General features: G+C 34.4%; 2 protein-coding genes and 1 long non-coding RNA gene across 10 annotated transcripts; 1 reads left to right on the top strand and 2 right to left on the bottom strand.

Moving 5' to 3' along the window:
• Nucleotides 1-1,208: 1,208 nt before the first annotated feature.
• On the bottom strand, nt 1,209-6,533 carry LOC125187616 (uncharacterized). 5 transcript variants are annotated; one of them, XR_016136435.1, is made up of 8 exons: nt 6,366-6,533; nt 6,220-6,285; nt 5,025-5,251; nt 4,743-4,844; nt 4,464-4,666; nt 4,277-4,382; nt 3,615-3,808; nt 1,209-1,620 (listed from the first exon to the last, which is right to left on the bottom strand). It is a non-coding gene; the product is annotated as an uncharacterized LOC125187616 (long non-coding RNA). The 5 variants fall into 5 exon arrangements; XR_016136415.1 differs by having other exon boundaries at nt 3,615-3,743; nt 4,972-5,251; nt 6,366-6,532; XR_016136416.1 differs by having other exon boundaries at nt 3,615-3,743; nt 4,983-5,251; nt 6,366-6,532.
• A 4,920-nt stretch (nt 6,534-11,453) lies between these two features.
• LOC125222421 (putative LRR receptor-like serine/threonine-protein kinase At1g63430) lies at nt 11,454-15,935 on the top strand. Of its 4 annotated transcripts, none has more exons than XM_048125013.2 (14): nt 11,454-11,872; nt 12,155-12,293; nt 12,414-12,485; nt 12,571-12,714; nt 12,818-12,964; nt 13,407-13,523; nt 13,856-13,920; nt 14,090-14,122; nt 14,225-14,344; nt 14,487-14,692; nt 14,793-14,925; nt 15,020-15,177; nt 15,255-15,470; nt 15,552-15,935. In XM_048125013.2, the coding sequence occupies exons 1-14, from the start codon at nt 11,779-11,781 to the stop codon at nt 15,795-15,797; spliced, it is 1,890 nt and encodes a 629-aa protein (XP_047980970.1). In that variant the 5' UTR covers nt 11,454-11,778; the 3' UTR covers nt 15,798-15,935. The 4 variants fall into 4 exon arrangements, with proteins under 4 accessions (XP_047980970.1, XP_047980971.1, XP_088923165.1 ...); XM_048125014.2 differs by having other exon boundaries at nt 14,090-14,151; nt 14,266-14,344; XM_048125012.2 differs by having other exon boundaries at nt 11,455-11,872; nt 14,090-14,344.
• Nucleotides 15,936-16,163: 228 nt separating this feature from the next.
• On the bottom strand, nt 16,164-18,257 carry LOC125222422 (glutathione S-transferase T1-like). Its single transcript, XM_048125015.2, has 7 exons — nt 18,112-18,257; nt 17,929-18,002; nt 17,782-17,842; nt 17,482-17,535; nt 17,255-17,334; nt 16,705-16,910; nt 16,164-16,583 (listed from the first exon to the last, which is right to left on the bottom strand). Exons 1-7 carry the CDS (start codon nt 18,174-18,176, stop codon nt 16,389-16,391), a joined length of 735 nt encoding a protein of 244 aa, XP_047980972.1. The 5' UTR covers nt 18,177-18,257; the 3' UTR covers nt 16,164-16,388.
• Between the last annotated feature and the right edge of the window lie 1,550 nt (nt 18,258-19,807).

Raw genomic sequence — 19,807 nt, 5'->3', positions numbered from 1 at the left:
TTGCTTGATTAACATTTAAAAATGCAATTTATTCAAGTGAGTTTATTACTTCATTCAGGAACGTTATTACTTCATTTGATAAGAGTTTTACTTCATTCCAGTAGGACTTCAAATGTTTCTACACATACTTCATTCCAATAATTTATTACATTATTTCATGTGTTTATTAAACCAATATTAGCGCCATGGCGGTGGTGATAGATATTGTAGAGAGAAAGAACGGCACGCGACGGCGAAACCACATTTACGTACTGGAATGAAGTAAAAACCTACTGGAATGAAGTAAAAACCTACTAGAATGAAGTAATATATTCTGGAACGAAGTTAAATCTTCGTAACATGTTAGTATGACTTATTTACCTTCGGATGAATTAAAATAGGCTCGTGATGAAGGCGAAAATAATTTATAAATTTCTGTATCTTATCCATAAAAAACTAGATCTAAAAGCCCTAATTTGGTAGGGTTCGGTGGTTCGGTCTTTGAGAGTGGATTTGTGGATAATGGGACTATATATATATATATATATATATATATAGTTGTGATCAATGTCGAACCAATTTTAAAGACCGAATTAGAGACCAAATCTGGGCCATTAGATCTAGTTTTTTTGATGAGATGTGCTGCTGTTAAAAAAATTTCGGCTTCATTACAAGCCCAATTTACTTCATTATATAGGTTTATTACTTCATTCTGTACTTCAAATGCTTCTACACATACTTCATTCCAGTAATTTATTACATTATTCCATGTGTTTATTAAACCATATTAGCGCCATGGCGTTGGTGATAGATATTGTAGAGAGAAAGAACGGCACGCGACGGCGAAACCACATTTAAGTACTGGAATGAAGTAAAAACCTACTGGAATGAAGTAAAAACCTACTAGAATGAAGTAAATACCTACTAGAATAAAGTAATATATTCTGGAACGAAGTTAAATCTTCGTAACATGTTAGTATGACTTATTTACCTTCAGATGAATTAAAATAGGCTCGTGATGAAGGCGAAAATAATTTATAAATTTATGTATCTTTTCCATAAAAAATTAGATCTAAAAGTCCTAATTTGATAGGGTTCGGTGGTTCGGTCTTTAAGAGTGGATTTGTGGATAATAGGACTATATATATATATATATAGGGTCTTGTTAGGTTGAGATTATTTAGTTAAATTGAGAAATGAGATGCAATATGGGCCACTAATCCACAAGATTAACAAAATGTCAACAAATACCACATTATGTCAACAAGGGGGTATAATTGTCTTTTCATTAAATTGTGTTTGAAAACATTTTCTAAAATTCTCTCTAAAACTCTAGCTGCAAAGTCTTCAAATCTTCAAATCTTCAACATTCAAATCTTCAAATCTCCAACATTCAAATCTTCAAATCTTCAACATTCAACATTCATATCTTCAAATCTTCAACATTTATATCTTCAAATCTTCAAATCTTCAACATTCTTATCTTCAAATCTTCAACATTTTTCAAATCTCTTCAACATTCAAATCTTCAAATCTTCAACATTCATATCTTCAAATCTTCAAATCTTCAACATTCTTCAAATCTTCGAATCTTCAAATCTTCAAATCTTCAAATCTTCAACATTCTTCAAATCTTCAAATCTTCAACATTCAATAAAATAACACTTATTAAAATGTCAACAACTAACAAATAACGCTTACAATTCATATATCAATACCGAGATTATCGAATGTCAACAACTCGTATGCAAATGTCAACAACTAACAAATAACACTTACTATTCACATATCAATACCGAAAATATCGAATGTCAACAACTTGTATGAAAATGTCAACAACTAACAAATAACACTTACTATTCACATATCAATACCGAGAATATCGAATGTCAACAACTCGTAATAAAATGTCAACAACTAACAAATAACACTTACAATTCACATATCAATACCGAGAATATCGAATGTCAACAACTCGTATTAAAATGTCAACAACTAAAAAATAACACTTACAATTCACACATCAATACCGAGAATATTGAATGTCAACAACTAACAAATAACACTTACAATTCACATATCAATACCGAGAATATCGAATGTCAACAACTCGTATGAAAATGTCAACAACTAAAAAATAACACTTACAATTCACATATCAATACCGAGAATATCGAATGTCAACAACTCGTAATAAAATGTCAACAATTAACAAATAACACTTACTATTCACATATCAATACCGAAAAAATCGAATGTCAACAACTCGTAATAAAATGTCAACAACTAACAAATAACACTTACAATTCACATATCAATACCGAGAATATCGAATGTCAACAACTCGTATTAAAATATCAACAACTAAAAAATAACACTTACAATTCACATATCAATACCGAGAATATCGAATGTCAACAACTCGTATTAAAATGTCAACAACTAAAAAATAACACTTATAATTCACATATCAATAGCGAGATTAGGGAATGTCAACAACTCGTATTAAAATGTCAACAACTAAAAAATAACACTTATAATTCACATATCAATACCGTGAATATCGAATGTCAACAACTCGTATTAAAATGTCAACAACTAACAAAATAACACTTATAATTCACATATCAATAGCGAGAATATCGAATGTCAACAACTCGTATTAAAATGTCAACAACTAACAAATAACACTTATAATTCACATATCAATACAGAGTATCGAATGTTAACAACTCGTATTAAAATGTCAACAGCTAAAAAATAACACTTATAATTCACATATCAACTACGATGTCAACAACAAATATTATTCATGTCAACTATGATGTCAACAGCAAACATTATTCATGTAAACTACGATGTCAACAACAAACGTTATTTATGTCAACTATTATGTCAACAGCAACATTTTACGAATAATTAATGTCAATAACAAATATTTTCATGTCAACGACCTATATTATTTATGTCAACAACAACGTTTTACATATAATTCATGTCAACAACAATGTTTTACATATAATTTATGTCAACAACATTTTTCATAAAATTTATGCCAATGACCTATATAATTTATGTCAACAACAAACGTTATTATGTCAACAAGCTATATAATTCATGTCAAAAATAAACATCTTCATGTCAACAACTTATATAATTTATGTCAACAATAATATTTTAGGCAATATCACAAACATCTTATTTACACAACTCAAAAATTCCAGCAACACAATCAAATTAAAAGCTGCATCCATATATTTCACAAATTAATTGTAATTTGCTTTCGATTTTAGAAAAATCGAATCCACAGAATTAACAAATGAATTCACAAATTTCGAATTAAAAGGGCAATCAGTAATTCGAACAGTAACCACTTCAAATCCTACCCTATCATACGCTTCTCTTACCTCACCTACGTAAATCAGTTACATTCATCAATAATATACTCTATTATCTAACTCCTTTGCCAAAGCGAGATTCAATAATTTCCTCATCAATTAACTAGTGATCAATTGTAGTTATTTTAACTCATTTTACTTCATATCACTTCAAAGCAATTCCAGTAACACACCAAACAACAGCACAGAATAGCAACAAAGATATCAAAGATAAACACGGTGTTACTAGCTACTTACGTGCCTTGTGAATCTGGACAGACTGAAGCCGAAGAAGGCCCAGTTGCAAAGGGAGGCAGCAAGGGAACTGGAACAGAGCATTTCAATGGTCAAAGCTCCAAGTGCTCTTCTACGCGATCCGTCACTCACCTTACCGAGAGCATTTCAATACCGAGATTATCGAATGTCAACAACTCGTATTAAAATGTCAACAACTAAAAAATAACACTTATAATTAATGTCAACGACAAATGTCAATAACAAACATTATTTATGTCAACTGCGATGTCAACAACAAACTTTATTTATGTGAACTACGATGTCAACAACAAACTTTATTTATATCAACTATTATGTCAACGACAAATATTTTCATGTCAACAACGTATATTATTTATGTCAACAATAACGTTTTACATATAATTCATGTCAACAACAATGTTTTACATATAATTTATGTCAACAACAATTTTCATAAAATTTATGCCAACGACTTATATAATTCATGTCAATAACAAAAGTTATTATGTCAACGAGCTATATAATTCATGTCAACGATAAACATTTTCATGTCAACAACTTATATAATTTATGTCAACAATAATATTTTAGGGAACTCTTTGGTAAAGATCGAAACAGAAATCATGAGAAAACAATTTTTTGAAAAACAATATTTGCGTTACCGGCGAACTTCAATTCTGTTCACTGTACTTTGTTCTTCCTCATACAATCCAGATTTTCCTTCTGCTTCCGGAAATTAGATAAATCAGCTAACAGAACCATCCAAATCTGCAATTGCGAGGGCAAACAATTTCATCAGTTAGAGAGAAAATTCAACGCTCGTCATCTTATAACGAAGAATCAAATTACCTAACGAAATCTGGATTTCGAAGCGAAGCATTCATATCATCGTCTCAGAAGCGGTGAACAGAGAATCATATTTGCTGAAATTATATGTCTAAACACAGTAATTCCGCCACGCACGTCCCGATTGACAATGAAAGAACAATAAATCACAACTTCCAATTCAGATCTTCTGAACCAGGATAATAATCATATATCTCCAGCACTACCTGTCGAACAAAAAATCCAGATTAATTTCCGGAAACGGAAGAAAAAACAACACAGAAGAGCACAATTAATCGAAACCTCTGGAGTCAAAATATTCGTATCAGAAATCCAATCAGAGTACAAAAACAATTCCATGATTCTCTGAACAAAATCGAGCTCCCACGCCTTCTCCTTCAACAGCTACAAAAATGCACCAGCAATTCAACAATCACGATTCAAACTTGAACTCGGAAAAGTGAGAATTTTATAACTACGAAATGAGAGGTTAGATCGTTTCGTATTATCCAATCCGCTACATTCCACTCACCAGATGCTCACCACGAAAATTAATTTACAGAGAGAGAAAGGCAGTTCCCTCACCACCGCAATCGACGATCCCGCCGGATTCAGTCGAATTTTCTGCACAAAATCAGCCGATCCCTCGCAGACCTCTCACCCGACCTCGATGCTGCGATTATCGCTGCCGTTGCCGCACGTGCCGAGCAGCGACCGCGCAAACTTACCGATGGAGACGATTTCACCACCGCGGCGAAGGCGAATCGTGACCAGCTCCGACAAAATTGGATCTGGATTTAGAACTCCGCCGCCTTGCGTGAGAGATTGGCAAATAAGCATAAAATTACTATTATGTCCTTTCATATTAAATTAATCTAAAAATATTTATTGTGTGGCAAAATCTGGACCACTCATTTAATAAAAATGAGTGGCTGATATTGCATCTCATTTCTCAATTAGCCTAAATAATCTCAATTGATCATGATCATATATATATATATATATATATACTCCCAACTTAACACACGTAATTGTGTTAAACAAAAATCAAGAAGGGGCTCCTTCCCAAATATGAACCCTACTGTACTACTATTATTTCTCTAATTAAAATAGACACAATTTAATAAAGGGGATGGAATGAAAAGAATTATAGACTCCCTTCTCTAAAGCCTAAACTGATAAATTTCTCTCTCATCACTACACGTCTACTCCTATCCATCACAGAATGAAAAAGACAACCATTAAAAAAAGGAATTTGGCATAAAGTCTTCCAGCCACCGCGTATAAACTCCTTTCACAAAACCAGTATACATATAATATTTCCAACTCAGCACATTAGCAAGAACAGAAAATATATTTCCAACTCCACATATTTGCAAGAAACAGAAAAGAGGAGAACTTAAAAGGTATACTCCTAGGAATTACGCTTATATCTCTGTTACAAAAACTAAACAAAACTTATTAAATTACTCCTAATCACTATACATCTTTCTCTCCACAACGAACAACAACTCTTTCCCTCCCCTCTCTGATTCTCAAATCCCAAACTTTCTTTATAAATTTTAGTGGTTCGTCTCAAATATTTATGGACAGGAATTGAAATTTATGAAATAGAATTCAAGAGAAACAAGAGGTTACTTCTACAGCTTTAAAGATCGAAGCTTTCAAAGGGATTATCATTCAACAAGTTGCAGAAAATTTCAAAATAATTATTCCAGATTCGGCCAGTGAACTAAAGTGAATGTATGAATCTATGGCATGGATCTGAAGAAAAAGATACCTTTAAGAAGAAGAGAATGACAAGATGAATTAAATCCACAGCTCTCTCGGTCTTCCCCTTTCAACGCTGTGATATCAAGAATTGGCTACACAAAATCAATATGATTGTACGAAGGTTTATCATTCAAGAAATTGAGGAGAAATTACCTTCGTGTGAAAGAGAAGAAAGAACTGCAGCAGAGTTTGAAAAGGACGTGAATGTGGGATTTTATAGGTAAAACTGATAGAGATATTCATGGATTTGGTGGTTGGAGAGATTTTAGGGAGTGGAGATATTGATGAAGAGAAGAAAACGTGTAGAAAGGATTTAGGAGAAGAAATTTATTTTGAGCGGTAATTTAATAAGAATTAGGAATAAATGGCTATATTAAAAATAGCCCAATTGAATAAGGATAAATGAGCTAGAAAAGAATAAAAATAGACAAAAGTGATAGGCCCAAAAATATATGAAATTTAGTGCTTAGATTTAATCACTGGCGGACACACATTATGGTGGGGGAGGGCTTAAGCCCTTCCCCAATTTTTTTTAAAACTTTTTTAGTTATAAAATCTTATAATTTTGTTAATAATTTGTGTGAATTAATGTGTAAAAGCCCCTACCAAAATAGAAAAGTATAAGAAAATTATTATCCCATACAAAATTTGAATATATAGCCCCTACTCTAACAAATTTCTGCGTCCGCCACTGGATTTAATTGTGGTGTTTTATTATTTTAGTACTTTGGTGTTATTCCAAGTACTTAGACGAACGCCCAACTTTTCCATCGACGATTCTCACAATAATCTCGTCAACTGTTTTCACCACACAATTAATCAACAACAAAACAAGCATTCGAAAATTCCATTCGCAACTAATCAAAACGAAGAGGGTATTTTAATCAAAGTCTATACTCGCTCGTTCTCAAAACAAAACTCATCGTGAAAAGGTACTAAAAAGACGGGTGTTACAATCAATAAGAGCTTTGTTTTGAATCAACTTAACATCAGTTCTAATAGAATCAACATACTTTTGCCACAAATCGATTGCATATTGAACACACAAATTCAAAATATGAGCAATACATCGCACATGAAAATATTTGTCATCAATAACAGGAGAACATACACTGATGAGTTCATCTATACTAGCAATGTTAGCGCTTACATTATCAAAACCAACAGAAAAAATTTATTGATCAATTGAAATTCATTCAAAACTTGAATGATCAATTGAGCAATTGCTTGTGCAGTGTGTGGTGTGGGAAATTCCCGAAATGCAATCAAACGTTTGTTCAAAGTCCAACTGTGATCAACGAAATGCATAGTGATGCCCATATATCAATTTTTGCAAAAACAATCAGTCCTCACATCAAAGCAAATCGAAACTTTATGACCCAAGTTAACAATAGACGTACCTAATTGCGTCTTCTTTTCCATGCATTGTCTAACAACAGCTCGAGTCATAGAAGTTCGACTCAATTTGCAGCAACATTATAAACTTGTCGCATACTCGACTCAAAAGCATCGTTATCAAAAGCATTGAACGGAAAATGTTTCATCACAACAAATCTAGACATCACATTAAGAGCATTTCTGTGATCATATTTTAAAAGAGTAGTGCTACACATACCCGATGTTTGGGATGAACCCGTCCCACTCCCGGTCCCGACTCCATGTTGAAAGTTGAGTTGAGTTTGGGTTGGAGCGATACCAAACTCGACCGAATGCGCTTTCTCCATGTGACGGGTAAATGTACCATATCCTCCACCCTTTCGTAATGTGTATACGTTTTCGCAATAGTTGCAATACACATTATAAATGTCCAGATTGGTACTATCTCGTACCTTCTTGAAATGTTTCACCATGATGTTTGAGGTTAAAGACCTTTCAATTGGTTTAAGAGGTTGAAGAGGGTGTCCACGACCACGACCACGACGACTCCTTGGTGGTGGTGGGGGTGGCATTTCTTGTTGTTGTTCCTCTCCCGCCTCTTCCTCCTCCTCCTCGTCATCATCATCATCATCGTCATCAAGATTTACCGGGGTTGAAATTTGTTGAGAATAGGCACCGGGACCGGGAACACCACTACCACTACCAACATAAGCATCGCCACCACCATATCCACGTCCGCCTTGGGATTGAGAGCGGGAGAAAGCAATAGCATTGGCCATATCTTGCTCTTCTCGATTCTACAAAATAATATTTGTAGTGTAAATATCAAATAGAATTATGAACAATAATGTAATATAATTCATAATTAATAATATTAGTAGATAAAAAATATTAACCTGCCACATATCCATGTTCCTTTGAGAAATCTCATCAATAACGGTTTTTCAACTTGGCCACTTGGACTTTCCCTTTCCCTTATCAACACGACCTTCTCGGGATGAAGACATCTTGATAGTATATTTTTTTGTTTTAGTAATTGAGAAAGACAACTTATAAAACTATGAAACAAGTATAACAATGCGTAATATAAGAGTAGCACTTGAATAATTCAAATGTAAGCACAATAGCACAAATGAGAAATGGGAGACAAAGAGAGAGAATTGGGAGATTGAAGAGAGAAACTCTTGTTAACACAAGAATGGGGTGAATGTAAGTGAGGATAGAAGGGGGTATTTATAGATAAAAATTTGGGAGAGGGGGGAATGGATCAATTTGAATTCAAAATCAGAATTAAAAAATATACAATAAAAAAATTGAAAATCGGACAAAATCGGCGGTTTTGGTCAACAAACCGCCTGTAAAAACGTCTGACCACCTGCATGAAACATTCAATCGGCGCTGCAATGTGTCAGCCTTGTGTTCCACACTGGAACCGGGAAACCGCCGGTTTTTGCGGTTAATCGCCGGTTTCAGTCAAAAAACCGTCTGAAAAAGCTGCTCCTTGGTTGCCAACGGCTGACGCCTCAAATACCTCGCCGGAACCGTGAAATTGCCGGTTAACTGGCGGTTCGGTCACGGTTTCAGTTCGCATAATCTTGAACCGGAACTGGCCTGCGGTTCTAAATATGGCGGTTCCGGTTCATAAAAAATGTTACGGTTACGGTTTGAAACCGGAACCGGCGGTTACGATTCCGCAATTAACCGCCGGAACCAAAAACTTTGGGCATCTCTATCGCTACATTCCATTTTATATTTTCATCTATTAATATATATTATATATAGTAAAAACGTAAATTGTTGGGGGTCTCAAGGAACCCAGTGTCTCTATATAGGTCCGCCCTGTATACATGCGTCTTTAAGCACAAAAGTATAAATCAAAACCATTTTTGCAACTTTTATAAAAGTTTCGTAGCATTAATGTCATTTTAATAAATCACTCCAAAATTCGGCATGATTAAAAAGTAGTAATAATAATAATAGTACCTATAATTATAGTAATGATTAATTTCCAAATAATGTACCTTTTCAAATATTTTTTCAAAAATAATTGCAATTAAGAAAATCACACAAATTTAATACCTCCAATTTTGTCGGTAAAAGTGTCATTTTAATATTGTTACGTAGTTAGACTTAGAAACATACATGTGCCACAGTAATTCTATGTTGCATAACCATTCCTATCGCATTTTGCTAGATTTTCCAAAGGTTGCATTTATTGTATTATCTGTTTTGTTAAATGTCACTCACCTGGAATTAATATATTATTAAATAAGATTCAATGCACTGTGACTAATGAAAGCGCTTTACCAATATCATTCCATATTAAATATAGCATACTTTTATAAAAGTTGGTTTACAAAAATTAATAATTAATAACCATCTAATCTTTTAGAAATAAATCACAAAATACTTGTCAAGTGATGATTTTATGATTGATTGTATTTAAAACTTAAGTATTACTCTATTAGTTCCACTTTAGTAATCTTAGTTTAGTTGTGTATAAGTTTAAAAAAAATGTAAAGAAAAGTTAGTGTAAAAAATAGTAAATTGTGATTTTATTGTTATATATTTTACTATTAGTTCTATAATAAAATATGAGTGAAATATAGAGTCTACTATCATTTATAGAAGATTCTAATCGATTGGACAGATTAAAATAGAAATCTGAGATTGCTATAGTGGAACGGAGGGAATAGTATTCTCTCCTCTTGTCCCACTAAAAAAAGTAATACTACTACTACATATTTAAAATAAAAATAATACTATCTCCGTCATTAAGTACTTTAGAGCATTTTTTTGGGACGAGATTTTAAAAAATTGATGTGTTAAAGGTTAAAATGGAGAGAGTAAAATAAAGGAGAGAAAAAAGTAAGAGAATGAAGAGAGAGTAAAGTACTCCCTCCGTTCCATAGTAATAGAGTTAATTTTTTCATTTTAGTACGTTCCATAGTAATAAAGTCATTTCCCTTGTTAGTAAAAGTTAACATATTTTTCCACACTTATTTTTACTCTCTCTTACTTTTTTCTCTCTTGATCTCTCTACCTTTTTCATTTTCTACTTTATTCTCCCTTTATTTAACTCACCTAAAACAATTTTTCTTAATCTTCGTGTCGAAAAGAAACGTCTCCATTACTATGGAATGGAGGGAGTATGAGAGAGGATAAAGTTTTTGACCAAAAAGGAAATGACTCAACTACCTTGGACAACCTAAAAAGAAATATGACTCAAATACCTTAGGATGAATGAAGTACTTCCTCCATCCCATAATAGATGTCACAATTTCCTTTTTAATTTGTCCCGCAAAAGATGTCGCATTTTCTTTTTTTGGAAATCACATTAACATAAATATATTATTTTCTCTTTCCACTTAACACTTAAAACAACATCTCTTAAAATCCATGCAATTATCTAAGTGTGCCATCTAATATCGACGGAAGAAATATCAATTTTTTTCTATTTATTTTATTCCATCTCCATTTTACTAATAAAATAAAATGAATAGATAAAATTCTCATGCTAATAGGAGGAAAAAAAGAATAGAGTACGCCCTCCGTTTCATAGTAATGTAGACATTTCTTTTTGGCACGGAGATTAAGAAAAATTGTGTTAGGTGAATTAAGTAAAGGAGAGTGAAGTTGGAAATGAAAAAGATAGAGAGACGAAGAGAGAATAAAGTAAGAGAGAGTAAAGTAAGTATGAAAAAATGTGTTATTTTTACTTAAAAAGAAAATAACTCTATTACAGTGGAAAGTACAAAATGACAAAATGACTCTATACAGAGGGGATAGTAAATCGGTCATTATCACAATCTGTACTTTTTCTTTATTCACCAAACATTAAATTAAACAAACCGCAGGCATTTCGGTGAAGAAAATAGTGCAATAGACAATCCAGAGTTCACTGTCCAACTTCAACACTTCGCTGAATGCGGCTGTGTTTTAATTCTATACGAACTTCACATTCTCATTCGCCCTTGTTGCTGATTTTAATTCCAGATTCCTCCCTCTCTTTTTTTCTCCGCGTAGAATAAAGATAGAATCTTGGTTTCTTCTTGTCTTCTCTTTTAGTATTTCTCTAAATTCTGTGCACATTTGGCCTGGTCTGTTCTTCAACAGCCCAGCCCACTTCTTCTACGCTGGCTTTTGTCACGAACATAAGTGTGTGTTGTGTTGTGTATAATCAGCTTCAATGATGAGATGGTCTATTTCATGTGGAGTTGGACTTCTTTTTTTATGTTTTGGACTCTTTCTCGCTGACTGCGCCACATTCCCCCAAAATGAAGGTTAATTCTTGATCTAATTTGATCAACAGATCTTGATTCTTGATTGAACTGCTATGTATAGTACTCCATTTATTCAATTACTTTTTGACTCCTGGAAAATAAAATTGGGATATTGATTGATTTTTCTGAAGAAATGTGGGTTATTATTTGATTTGTATTGATAGATCTTGGGTTGTAGTTGTTCTTAGATAATATAATGAGTTTGTTAGAGTGTGGTAGCAGCTGAGCTGAATAATGCAGTGAATATTTTATGCCTTACATTATAATTATGGGAATGTTCAGTTGAAGCTTTGAATTCCTTCAAGAGAGAGATTTTGGAGGATCCCTCACATGTATTGTCGAATTGGAACTTTCTTGACTCCGATCCTTGTGGTTGGCCTTTCATTGCTTGCTCCGTTGGTGGAGATCATGTGATAAAGCTGTAAGTTTTTCTGCCCAAATGATCGGTTTATAGTGTTGGTGTAGATAATTATAGGAAACATGATAAGTAATCGTAGTGCACAGCATAACTTGCCATTTATGGGGCTACTCGGGTTTGCAGTAATGTTTCTGGAAAGTCTTTGAAGGGGTTTATTACACCTGACTTGTACCAGCTCTCGGGTTTGCAAGAATTGTAAGCTCTTATTTTCTCAAAATGTAGAATATTAGCTATTGTGGCTAATATATAGGCTGATTGTATGTATCTCGCTCATGGGCAGAATTTTGCATGGAAATTTGTTGATTGGTGCAATTCCTAAGGAAATAGGCATGCTGAAAAACCTCAAGGTTTTGGACTTGGGTTCGAATCAGCTAACAGGAGCAATTCCGCCTGAGTTTGGGAACATAAGCAGCATCGTGAAAATGTTAGTGAAATATGGCTGCTGACATCAGTGTATCTGTGGTGTTCTTCCTCTGTTTCATGGCCTTTATTTTTCTCTTAGCATTGACCATCTTCCATTTATACAGAAATCTTCAATCTAATGGATTGGTGGGGAAGTTGCCTCCTGAACTTGGGAACTTGGAATATCTTGAGGAGCTTAGACTGGATAGGAATAAGCTTGGAGGAATTCTGCCTGCTACTAGTTCAGATTCTATCTCGGATACACGTGGAATGTAAGAATAAAGCTCCTTTATGTGCCTGTGATTCTCTTTACTAATCTGTCTTGCAATACCTGGTTAAAGTGCTCGCATGAATTGGCAGATTCTCTACTTTTAAGATGTGCTCGTGCTAATTAGGGCATGTATGCATATGTTATCTAATACGATGGCAATATTATTTCTCTGAGAGATGAAAATTGAAAATGCAACTTCTTAGGTATTGACATAGTTCATTTAAATATGTTTATATGGTTGTCCAAAATTGTCTTTAAACTAAACTCGAGCAACTCATTTCTGAGGTTGGGAGAATGATGCCTGACCAGTAACTTATGTCTCAATTTGTTAGTTGGTTCACTGTATTTACTTTCAATAGCATTCTATCTGATAATTTGTTTTGTCGTTACACATAAATACTACTAACTCAGATAACAATTCACCTAACATATAACTATATTAGGCCTTCATCAAACAGCCGGCTCACTGGATTTTGTCGATCCTCCAAACTAATAGTAGCCGACTTCTCATTCAATTTTTTGGTTGGAATCATACCTAAATGCTTGGGATATCTTCCTAGGTATGTTAGCAACTTTATTGCCTTTCTCTTCAGTTTTCATCTATTTTACTCTCTCCATCTCAAGGATGATGACCCCTTTCTTGGACAGCTCTACATAGATTTTATGCAGTGTTTTTTTTTTTTTTTTTTTTTTTTTTTTTTTTTTTTGTGTTAGTTGGAGAAAGAATAAAGTAGAGATAATATTGATTTCATTTTTAGAAATGAGTCATCTTTGTTGGGACTTGGGAGAAACCAAAAAAAATAAAGTGGGTCATCTTCGTTGGGATTGGAAGGAGCATTATTTATTTACTTTTTTGTTCAATGTACTTAAGAATCTAATATATTTATCATAGGACAAGTTTCCAGGGAAATTGCCTTCAAGACAAAGACGTGAAGCAACGATCTCCTGCACTATGTGGTAGGTAACCCAGCTTTATACCGTTTCTAAGCACATGCTTGTCTCATAGTTGTAAAACATAAATCATAGTAATTTTCATCAATTGTTAAAAGCTTATGTTACGTATATTGTTTAACTTGGTTAAATCATGCAAGGAGTACTGACGCTAATAATGGAAAATTTTCTATAGCGGGTGGTGCGCAACCTGCGAAAGGCCATTCAGGTAACCCAAAGCACCTGCCTACAGCAGAGGTAGCAAAGAGCCAAACTAATAAATCAAAACCTTTGTGGCTTTTGGCTCTTGAAATTGGTACTGGAACTATAGTAGGCGTGCTCTTTGTCATTGCTCTTTTCGTGGCCTCCCAGAAGTGGAAGAAGAGACACTCTGTCATGATCCCGTGGAAGAAGTCTCTGAGTGCTAAGGACAACATTTCAATTTATATAGGTTGGTTTTCTGCGAATCTGACTTGCAGCGATTGAAATTTTATTCCCTCAGTGACCAATAAGTGAACTATATAGGTCAGTTTTAGCTTAGGAGAAATTTTATTTATCAACTGTCAATCTCCTACAATGAAAGGCTTATGCAGATTCTGAGGAACTGAAGGATGTAGTAAGGTACAAGAGACAGGAACTTGAAATAGCCTGTGAAGATTTCAGCAACATCATCGGCTCGTCTCCGGATAGCTTAGTATATAAAGGCACTATGAAAGGTGGGCCAGAGATTGCTGTGATATCCCTTTGCATTAAAGAAGATCAGTGGTCAGGCGACCTCGAGCTTTCTTTTCAGAAAGAGGTTCTGTTTTATCATAAGTACATTTGCTTAGGGCTCTTTGTCAAATCTATGAGATTTTCTTTCTGCAAATATGCTTAAAGACTAATATTACATGATTCAGGTGGCCGGGTTGGCAAGATTGAATCACGAGAATGTGGGTAAATTGCTTGGCTATTGCATGGAAAGCAAGCCGTTTACAAGGATGCTGGTTTTTGATTATGCATCAAATGGAACACTTTATGAGCACCTTCATTGTATGTAATCTTTCTTTTTGTCTTTTCTCGATTTGGAAGCTCATCGTTGTTTAGTTATAACAGCTGAAATCAGATACTTTCTGATTAATTGTAGATGGAGAAGCCTGCCAATTCTCGTGGACTCGGCGCATGAGGATTCTTATCGGCATTGCCCGTGGTTTAAAGTATCTTCACACTGAACTCGACCCGCCATTTACAATATCTAATATGAATTCCAGTTCCATCTATCTGACTGATGAATTTTCTCCCAAGGTAAGGCTAGATAAATTGTCAATAATCGCATTAAAAGATACAAAGTTCTTAGTAGATAGTCTCATCTCCTTCTGCAGCTGGTTGATTTTGAGTGCTGGAAGACAGTCCTTTCCAGATCAGAGAAAAGCTCGGGCACCATTAGCAACGAGGGTGCAGTTTGTATTCTCCCAAATAATTTGGAAGGGCGTCATCTTGATATCCAGGGAAACGTATATGCATTCGGGATTCTGTTACTTGAAATTGTCAGTGGGAGGCCTCCATATTGCGAAGATAAAGGATGCTTGGTGGAATGGGTACATGCCTCTTTGGCTCGTCTCACTTGAAATTCGTTGTCTCAGTTTTCTAAAGGAAGCACCTTTGCCTTGTATATGCAGGCTAAGGAGTATCTGGATTCGCCTGAAGTGATTTCGCAAGTAGTGGATCCTGAGCTGAAGCATTTCAGAAACGAGGATCTGAAAGTGGTGTGTGACGTTGTGAACCTATGCATCGGTCCCAGCACGAGCACGAGGACGTCCATGGTGGAGCTGTGTATGATGTTGGAGAGTGGCGTCGACACATCTGTAGCTGCTGAGATGAAGGCGTCTTCTCTGGCTTGGGCTGAGCTTGCACTTTCTTCGTAGTGAGTCTTGGTTGATAGTGTAAATACAAATTACTGTATTTTTCGAGTTGCAGCAGCATATCTCCTTGAGGTGCCTGAGTTCTTGTAAATGCTTCATATATTATTATTTTTATTTGGAGATAACTAAAGTTTTGGTTCACTGTGGACTCCTTGAAGCAAAGCCTCCTCCCTCTGAATGATCATGATTTGAAATTATGAGCAAATGGAGTTTTGTGTTTTTATTCTTTTAGGTTTGAAAGAGTTTTGCTGGAAGCTCATAAAGTTATGTTACAAAGCTCATGAAGTTATGTTTGACTTGGAAATTTGGCCACAAATTATTGTTTTATGTTCGTGCTTCAGTTGGCTAAAAACTTACATACAAGTAGTATTTCTTTTACAAAGGGAAGTCATATATATACCAACACAGCAAGGATCTCATGTCACACATTGGGAAATTCCTGATATAACCAAAACAACTCTGGAGTCAATTACAATAGAAAACATCCTCTTCCTTATATGGGTAATTTCTCTTCTTTTTCAACTTGAGTGGTGTCACATGGCTTCCCGGACGCAGCACACCTCTCATCTTCGAGTCCACTTCTTCATGGTGGTTTTACAACTTAGAGGGCAGCACATTTTGGCTCGTCTCGCCTATTGCTTTCTTAGATTGCAGCTTCTCTTTAACTTTGAGGAGGACTGAATGAACTTGGTCAAAATGAGGACTCGTTGCATTCTTCGTATCAGCAACCCACTTCATGACTCTTTTGTGGGGACCCAAGATTCGTTCTCGATCTTTTTCATCCACAAGCTGTATTATTATAATAAATAGCAGCAACACAACATGATATTACCATGTCGAACACAAAACTGCTATCTATACTCTAGTCTCTCTGAGAACTTGAACACGTAGAAAAACATAATATCATTACCTCAAGCTGCATGATCTCGCATACTAAACTGAGATCTGCAATAGAAGGTTGGGTGCTTCCAAGTAAGAAACGCCCTCTTCCTTTAAGCCAGAAAGATTCGATCTTTCCAAGAGATGCTGAAAGGAGTTTCTCGCTTTTAGCTGCTGCTTCAGGATTCAGAGGCAACCCGAGTGCAGGTCCAAGTGTCGAATTGAGTACATATCCAGCTGAAAGTGGAAACACAAGCATTTCAACAAGTTAGCCGGCCCTGATAGGAACCAACCAGCATAGCATCAACGGTTGGCTTAACTACTTAGTTTAGAGCTATTTAATACTTATTGAAGGGCTATTCAGGATTGATGCTAATACAAATTCTTTCTTGGTTATGGTTTAACAATTTGATGAGCCTAGACATGATAACCGAAAACCACTTATTATGCACGTCCAAGTTCCTTGATTGGGAAAGTATTAGCATGATACAATAAGAAATCATTTCTTGATGCTTCTACATAAACGATGGCAACAGAAACATGGTAAAACATAGACAGACAACAGAGATCAGTATAAACACCTGCACCACTACGCAAATTCGAGTGATGCCAATCCAGCACAGAGTGAATTTTCGCTCTTAAGAACAGGTCGGCAGGGTACCTAGAATGACCAAGAGTTGGGTTACAAAATACGAAACGTCACGAAGAAGTGACAACAAATAAAGTCTACATTAACCAAGATAGGATCTCTAGACACAATCTTATTCATGTACCAGAAATATGTAAAAATCATGGGAATTGGAAGTACCAATGATCAGCGATTCCAGGAAACGAACAAGCCAAATATATCAGAATCGCATGACTGCAAAACACAACAAAAAATGTGTGTGTGAATAGTCCAGAATACTTGAAATCTCCTCACATTTTTTAAACACAGTTGCAGTTTGTTAATGAGTTCTTGATGCTTACAAAATTACATAATTTAATAAACATTAAATTTACAGCATGGATTTGCTGCACAAAAGCAAAATGTTGTAACAAATAGATCAATAACACAAACCATAGATAGACCATTCTTATAAATGAAAAAAGAAGAAGAAAGAATCACCTCTCAAAAAGCTTGAATCTTCCATCCACTATAGCAGGGACTTTTTTCATGGGGTTTATTTCTTTAACAGAAAAAAAAATATAAAAGTGAAAATAGTCAGACAAAAATCTATCGCAGATAAAATTGAGTTGGGGGATATGATTTGACCTTGAAATTGAGGAGATAAATGCTGGCGTTTGGAGAGGTCGATTCTAACCTCCTCAAAATCTATGCCATTTACTCTTCAACAAACAGTTTATCAGCTTATCAGTTCTTTTATCAATCGAACTAAATAAAAAAGATCAAGATTGAATTTTTAAAGAAGGTGAGTATAGTAGAAGGAGAATTTACTTGCAGAAAATGATAATTGCGCGGCTAGGTTGTGACATACGATCTGCAAATACCGTGAGCGTCATTTTCTTGCTCTTCCTTCTTGCCTTTCCTTCTATATCAATTCAATTAGTCTGCCAAATAGAATGTATTTTCCAAAAGGGAAATGCTACGTGGCCATATTATGGCCAGCCATAAACTGGTTAAGTAGCATAAAAAAACCGGTTTATTTAAATTTTTTGATTTAGTAATTGTTGATTTTACTTGTATACCCTTTTCATAATTGGAAGAGAAATTGACAGACTTTTCTCTTCTTCTCCCCCTCTTAATATTATTCTCCCGCCAGCATTTCCACGAAATGGAGCCAATTTTATTTTCATAATGATTTGCGCACAAAATCCCTAATTTACAATAACTAATTTATCGTATGAGTTTAGCTTCACGACAAGTCTAGCAAATAAGTGTTGATTTTTTATGAGTACTAGTATTAACATCCGTGCTATGCTCCCGAGTCATGTAATTTTCACTTAATGAATACAAATTCTATATAATTCACTAATATCAATATGCATGTGTTATAAAAAATACTTTTACCTTTTCAGTCTCACTCTAAGTAGAGCATTTTCTATTCGATGTTTTTCATTTTATTTCATGACTTAGGGGTCGTAGAAAATACATTTGATCTACAATATCGGTATATTTTATTTTATTTCATTCGCAATTTCCTCAATTTTTTTGAATCTACGCAAAAATTGGATTTTTAGTACAATTTGTCATTGTAATGTTGGATTGTGTATTGGACAAAATTTCGTTGTATTTGCACAAATTTCATTGTATATTCAGTAAACTTCGCCTTTTTCTTTAATTTTTTTGAGATCTGCACAAAACTTAGATTTTTTTTTGTTAACCACCAGCTTTTAGTCCTCCATTGAGTTTGGAGGGCTTAATATATAACCTTCCTTGTTCTTCTCTATTCAACGTAGTACAATGTTTCTTTCCATTTCACTTCAAATATAGTCATAAAAATGGTTTTGGAACTGGTGTTTATAAAAGATCACAACTCCTGGACATTACTCTTTTACAAATTTGGTTAATGAGCAAATGTCTGTTTATTTTCTGTTTTTTTGCGGCATTGGAGCTAATGTCCGGTAGCTGAGATGGTGAGATATTCAGTTCCAATAGGTGAGTGCTCATACTTTGCATTCATTTTGCTTTCCTTTCGCCTACTATTCTTTTCACTGTAACACCAAAACATTTCGAAATTCGGAGGAAAGCACTAATCAAACTAAAGAAGAATGAGAGGATCATTAAACAACCACTGAATTAGTCTTATAATATTTGGCTTCTTGACTTGAATTTTCCGTTTGTAGATAGCTAACCATATAAAAGTAATACTTTATGTGGACTAAAATGTATTTTTGTAGACTTAATTTTAATTAATAGTACTCGTATTGTTTAATCAGAATTTAGTGTAGATTAGTTAGAATTTTAGAAATGATAAGTACTTCATGAAATCATATAATTTCATTCAATTAGTGTGGACCAATATACATTCATATTAAATTTATTGAGAAATAAAGAAATAAATAAAATAAGTCCACTATCTTCATTTTTCTTTCGCTTAAAACGGTCATTATATAAAGTCAAAATACAATTTTTTACTGTGCATAAGTAAAAGGCTTACATTATTTTCTCATTTTTGGGCTTTGATAGAAAC

This window comes from Salvia hispanica, chromosome 1 (genome assembly GCF_029641045.1).
Source record: "Salvia hispanica isolate PSC_SH4W2 chromosome 1, Shi_PSC_v1, whole genome shotgun sequence".
In the NCBI taxonomy this organism is placed as follows: Eukaryota; Viridiplantae; Streptophyta; class Magnoliopsida; order Lamiales; family Lamiaceae; genus Salvia; species Salvia hispanica.
This window is presented reverse-complemented; position numbering and strand designations above follow the sequence as displayed.

What these genes read in the sequence shown, in the direction of transcription:
- LOC125222421 (XM_048125012.2), top strand. Translation starts at nt 11,779, where the DNA reads ATGATGAGATGGTCTATTTCATGTGGAGTTGGACTTCTTTTTTTATGT. An exon ending in CTCTCGGGTTTGCAAGAATT is followed by an intron (nt 12,486 to 12,570) that starts GTAAGCTCTTAT and finishes GCTCATGGGCAG; the next exon opens with AATTTTGCATGGAAATTTGT. An exon ending in CAACATTTCAATTTATATAG is followed by an intron (nt 14,345 to 14,486) that starts GTTGGTTTTCTG and finishes AGGCTTATGCAG; the next exon opens with ATTCTGAGGAACTGAAGGAT.
- LOC125222422 (XM_048125015.2), bottom strand. Translation starts at nt 18,176, where the DNA reads ATGACGCTCACGGTATTTGCAGATCGTATGTCACAACCTAGCCGCGCA. An exon ending in AGATTCAAGCTTTTTGAGAG is followed by an intron (nt 17,536 to 17,781) that starts GTGATTCTTTCT and finishes TGTGTTTTGCAG; the next exon opens with TCATGCGATTCTGATATATT. An exon ending in GAATTTGCGTAGTGGTGCAG is followed by an intron (nt 16,911 to 17,254) that starts GTGTTTATACTG and finishes TTCCACTTTCAG; the next exon opens with CTGGATATGTACTCAATTCG.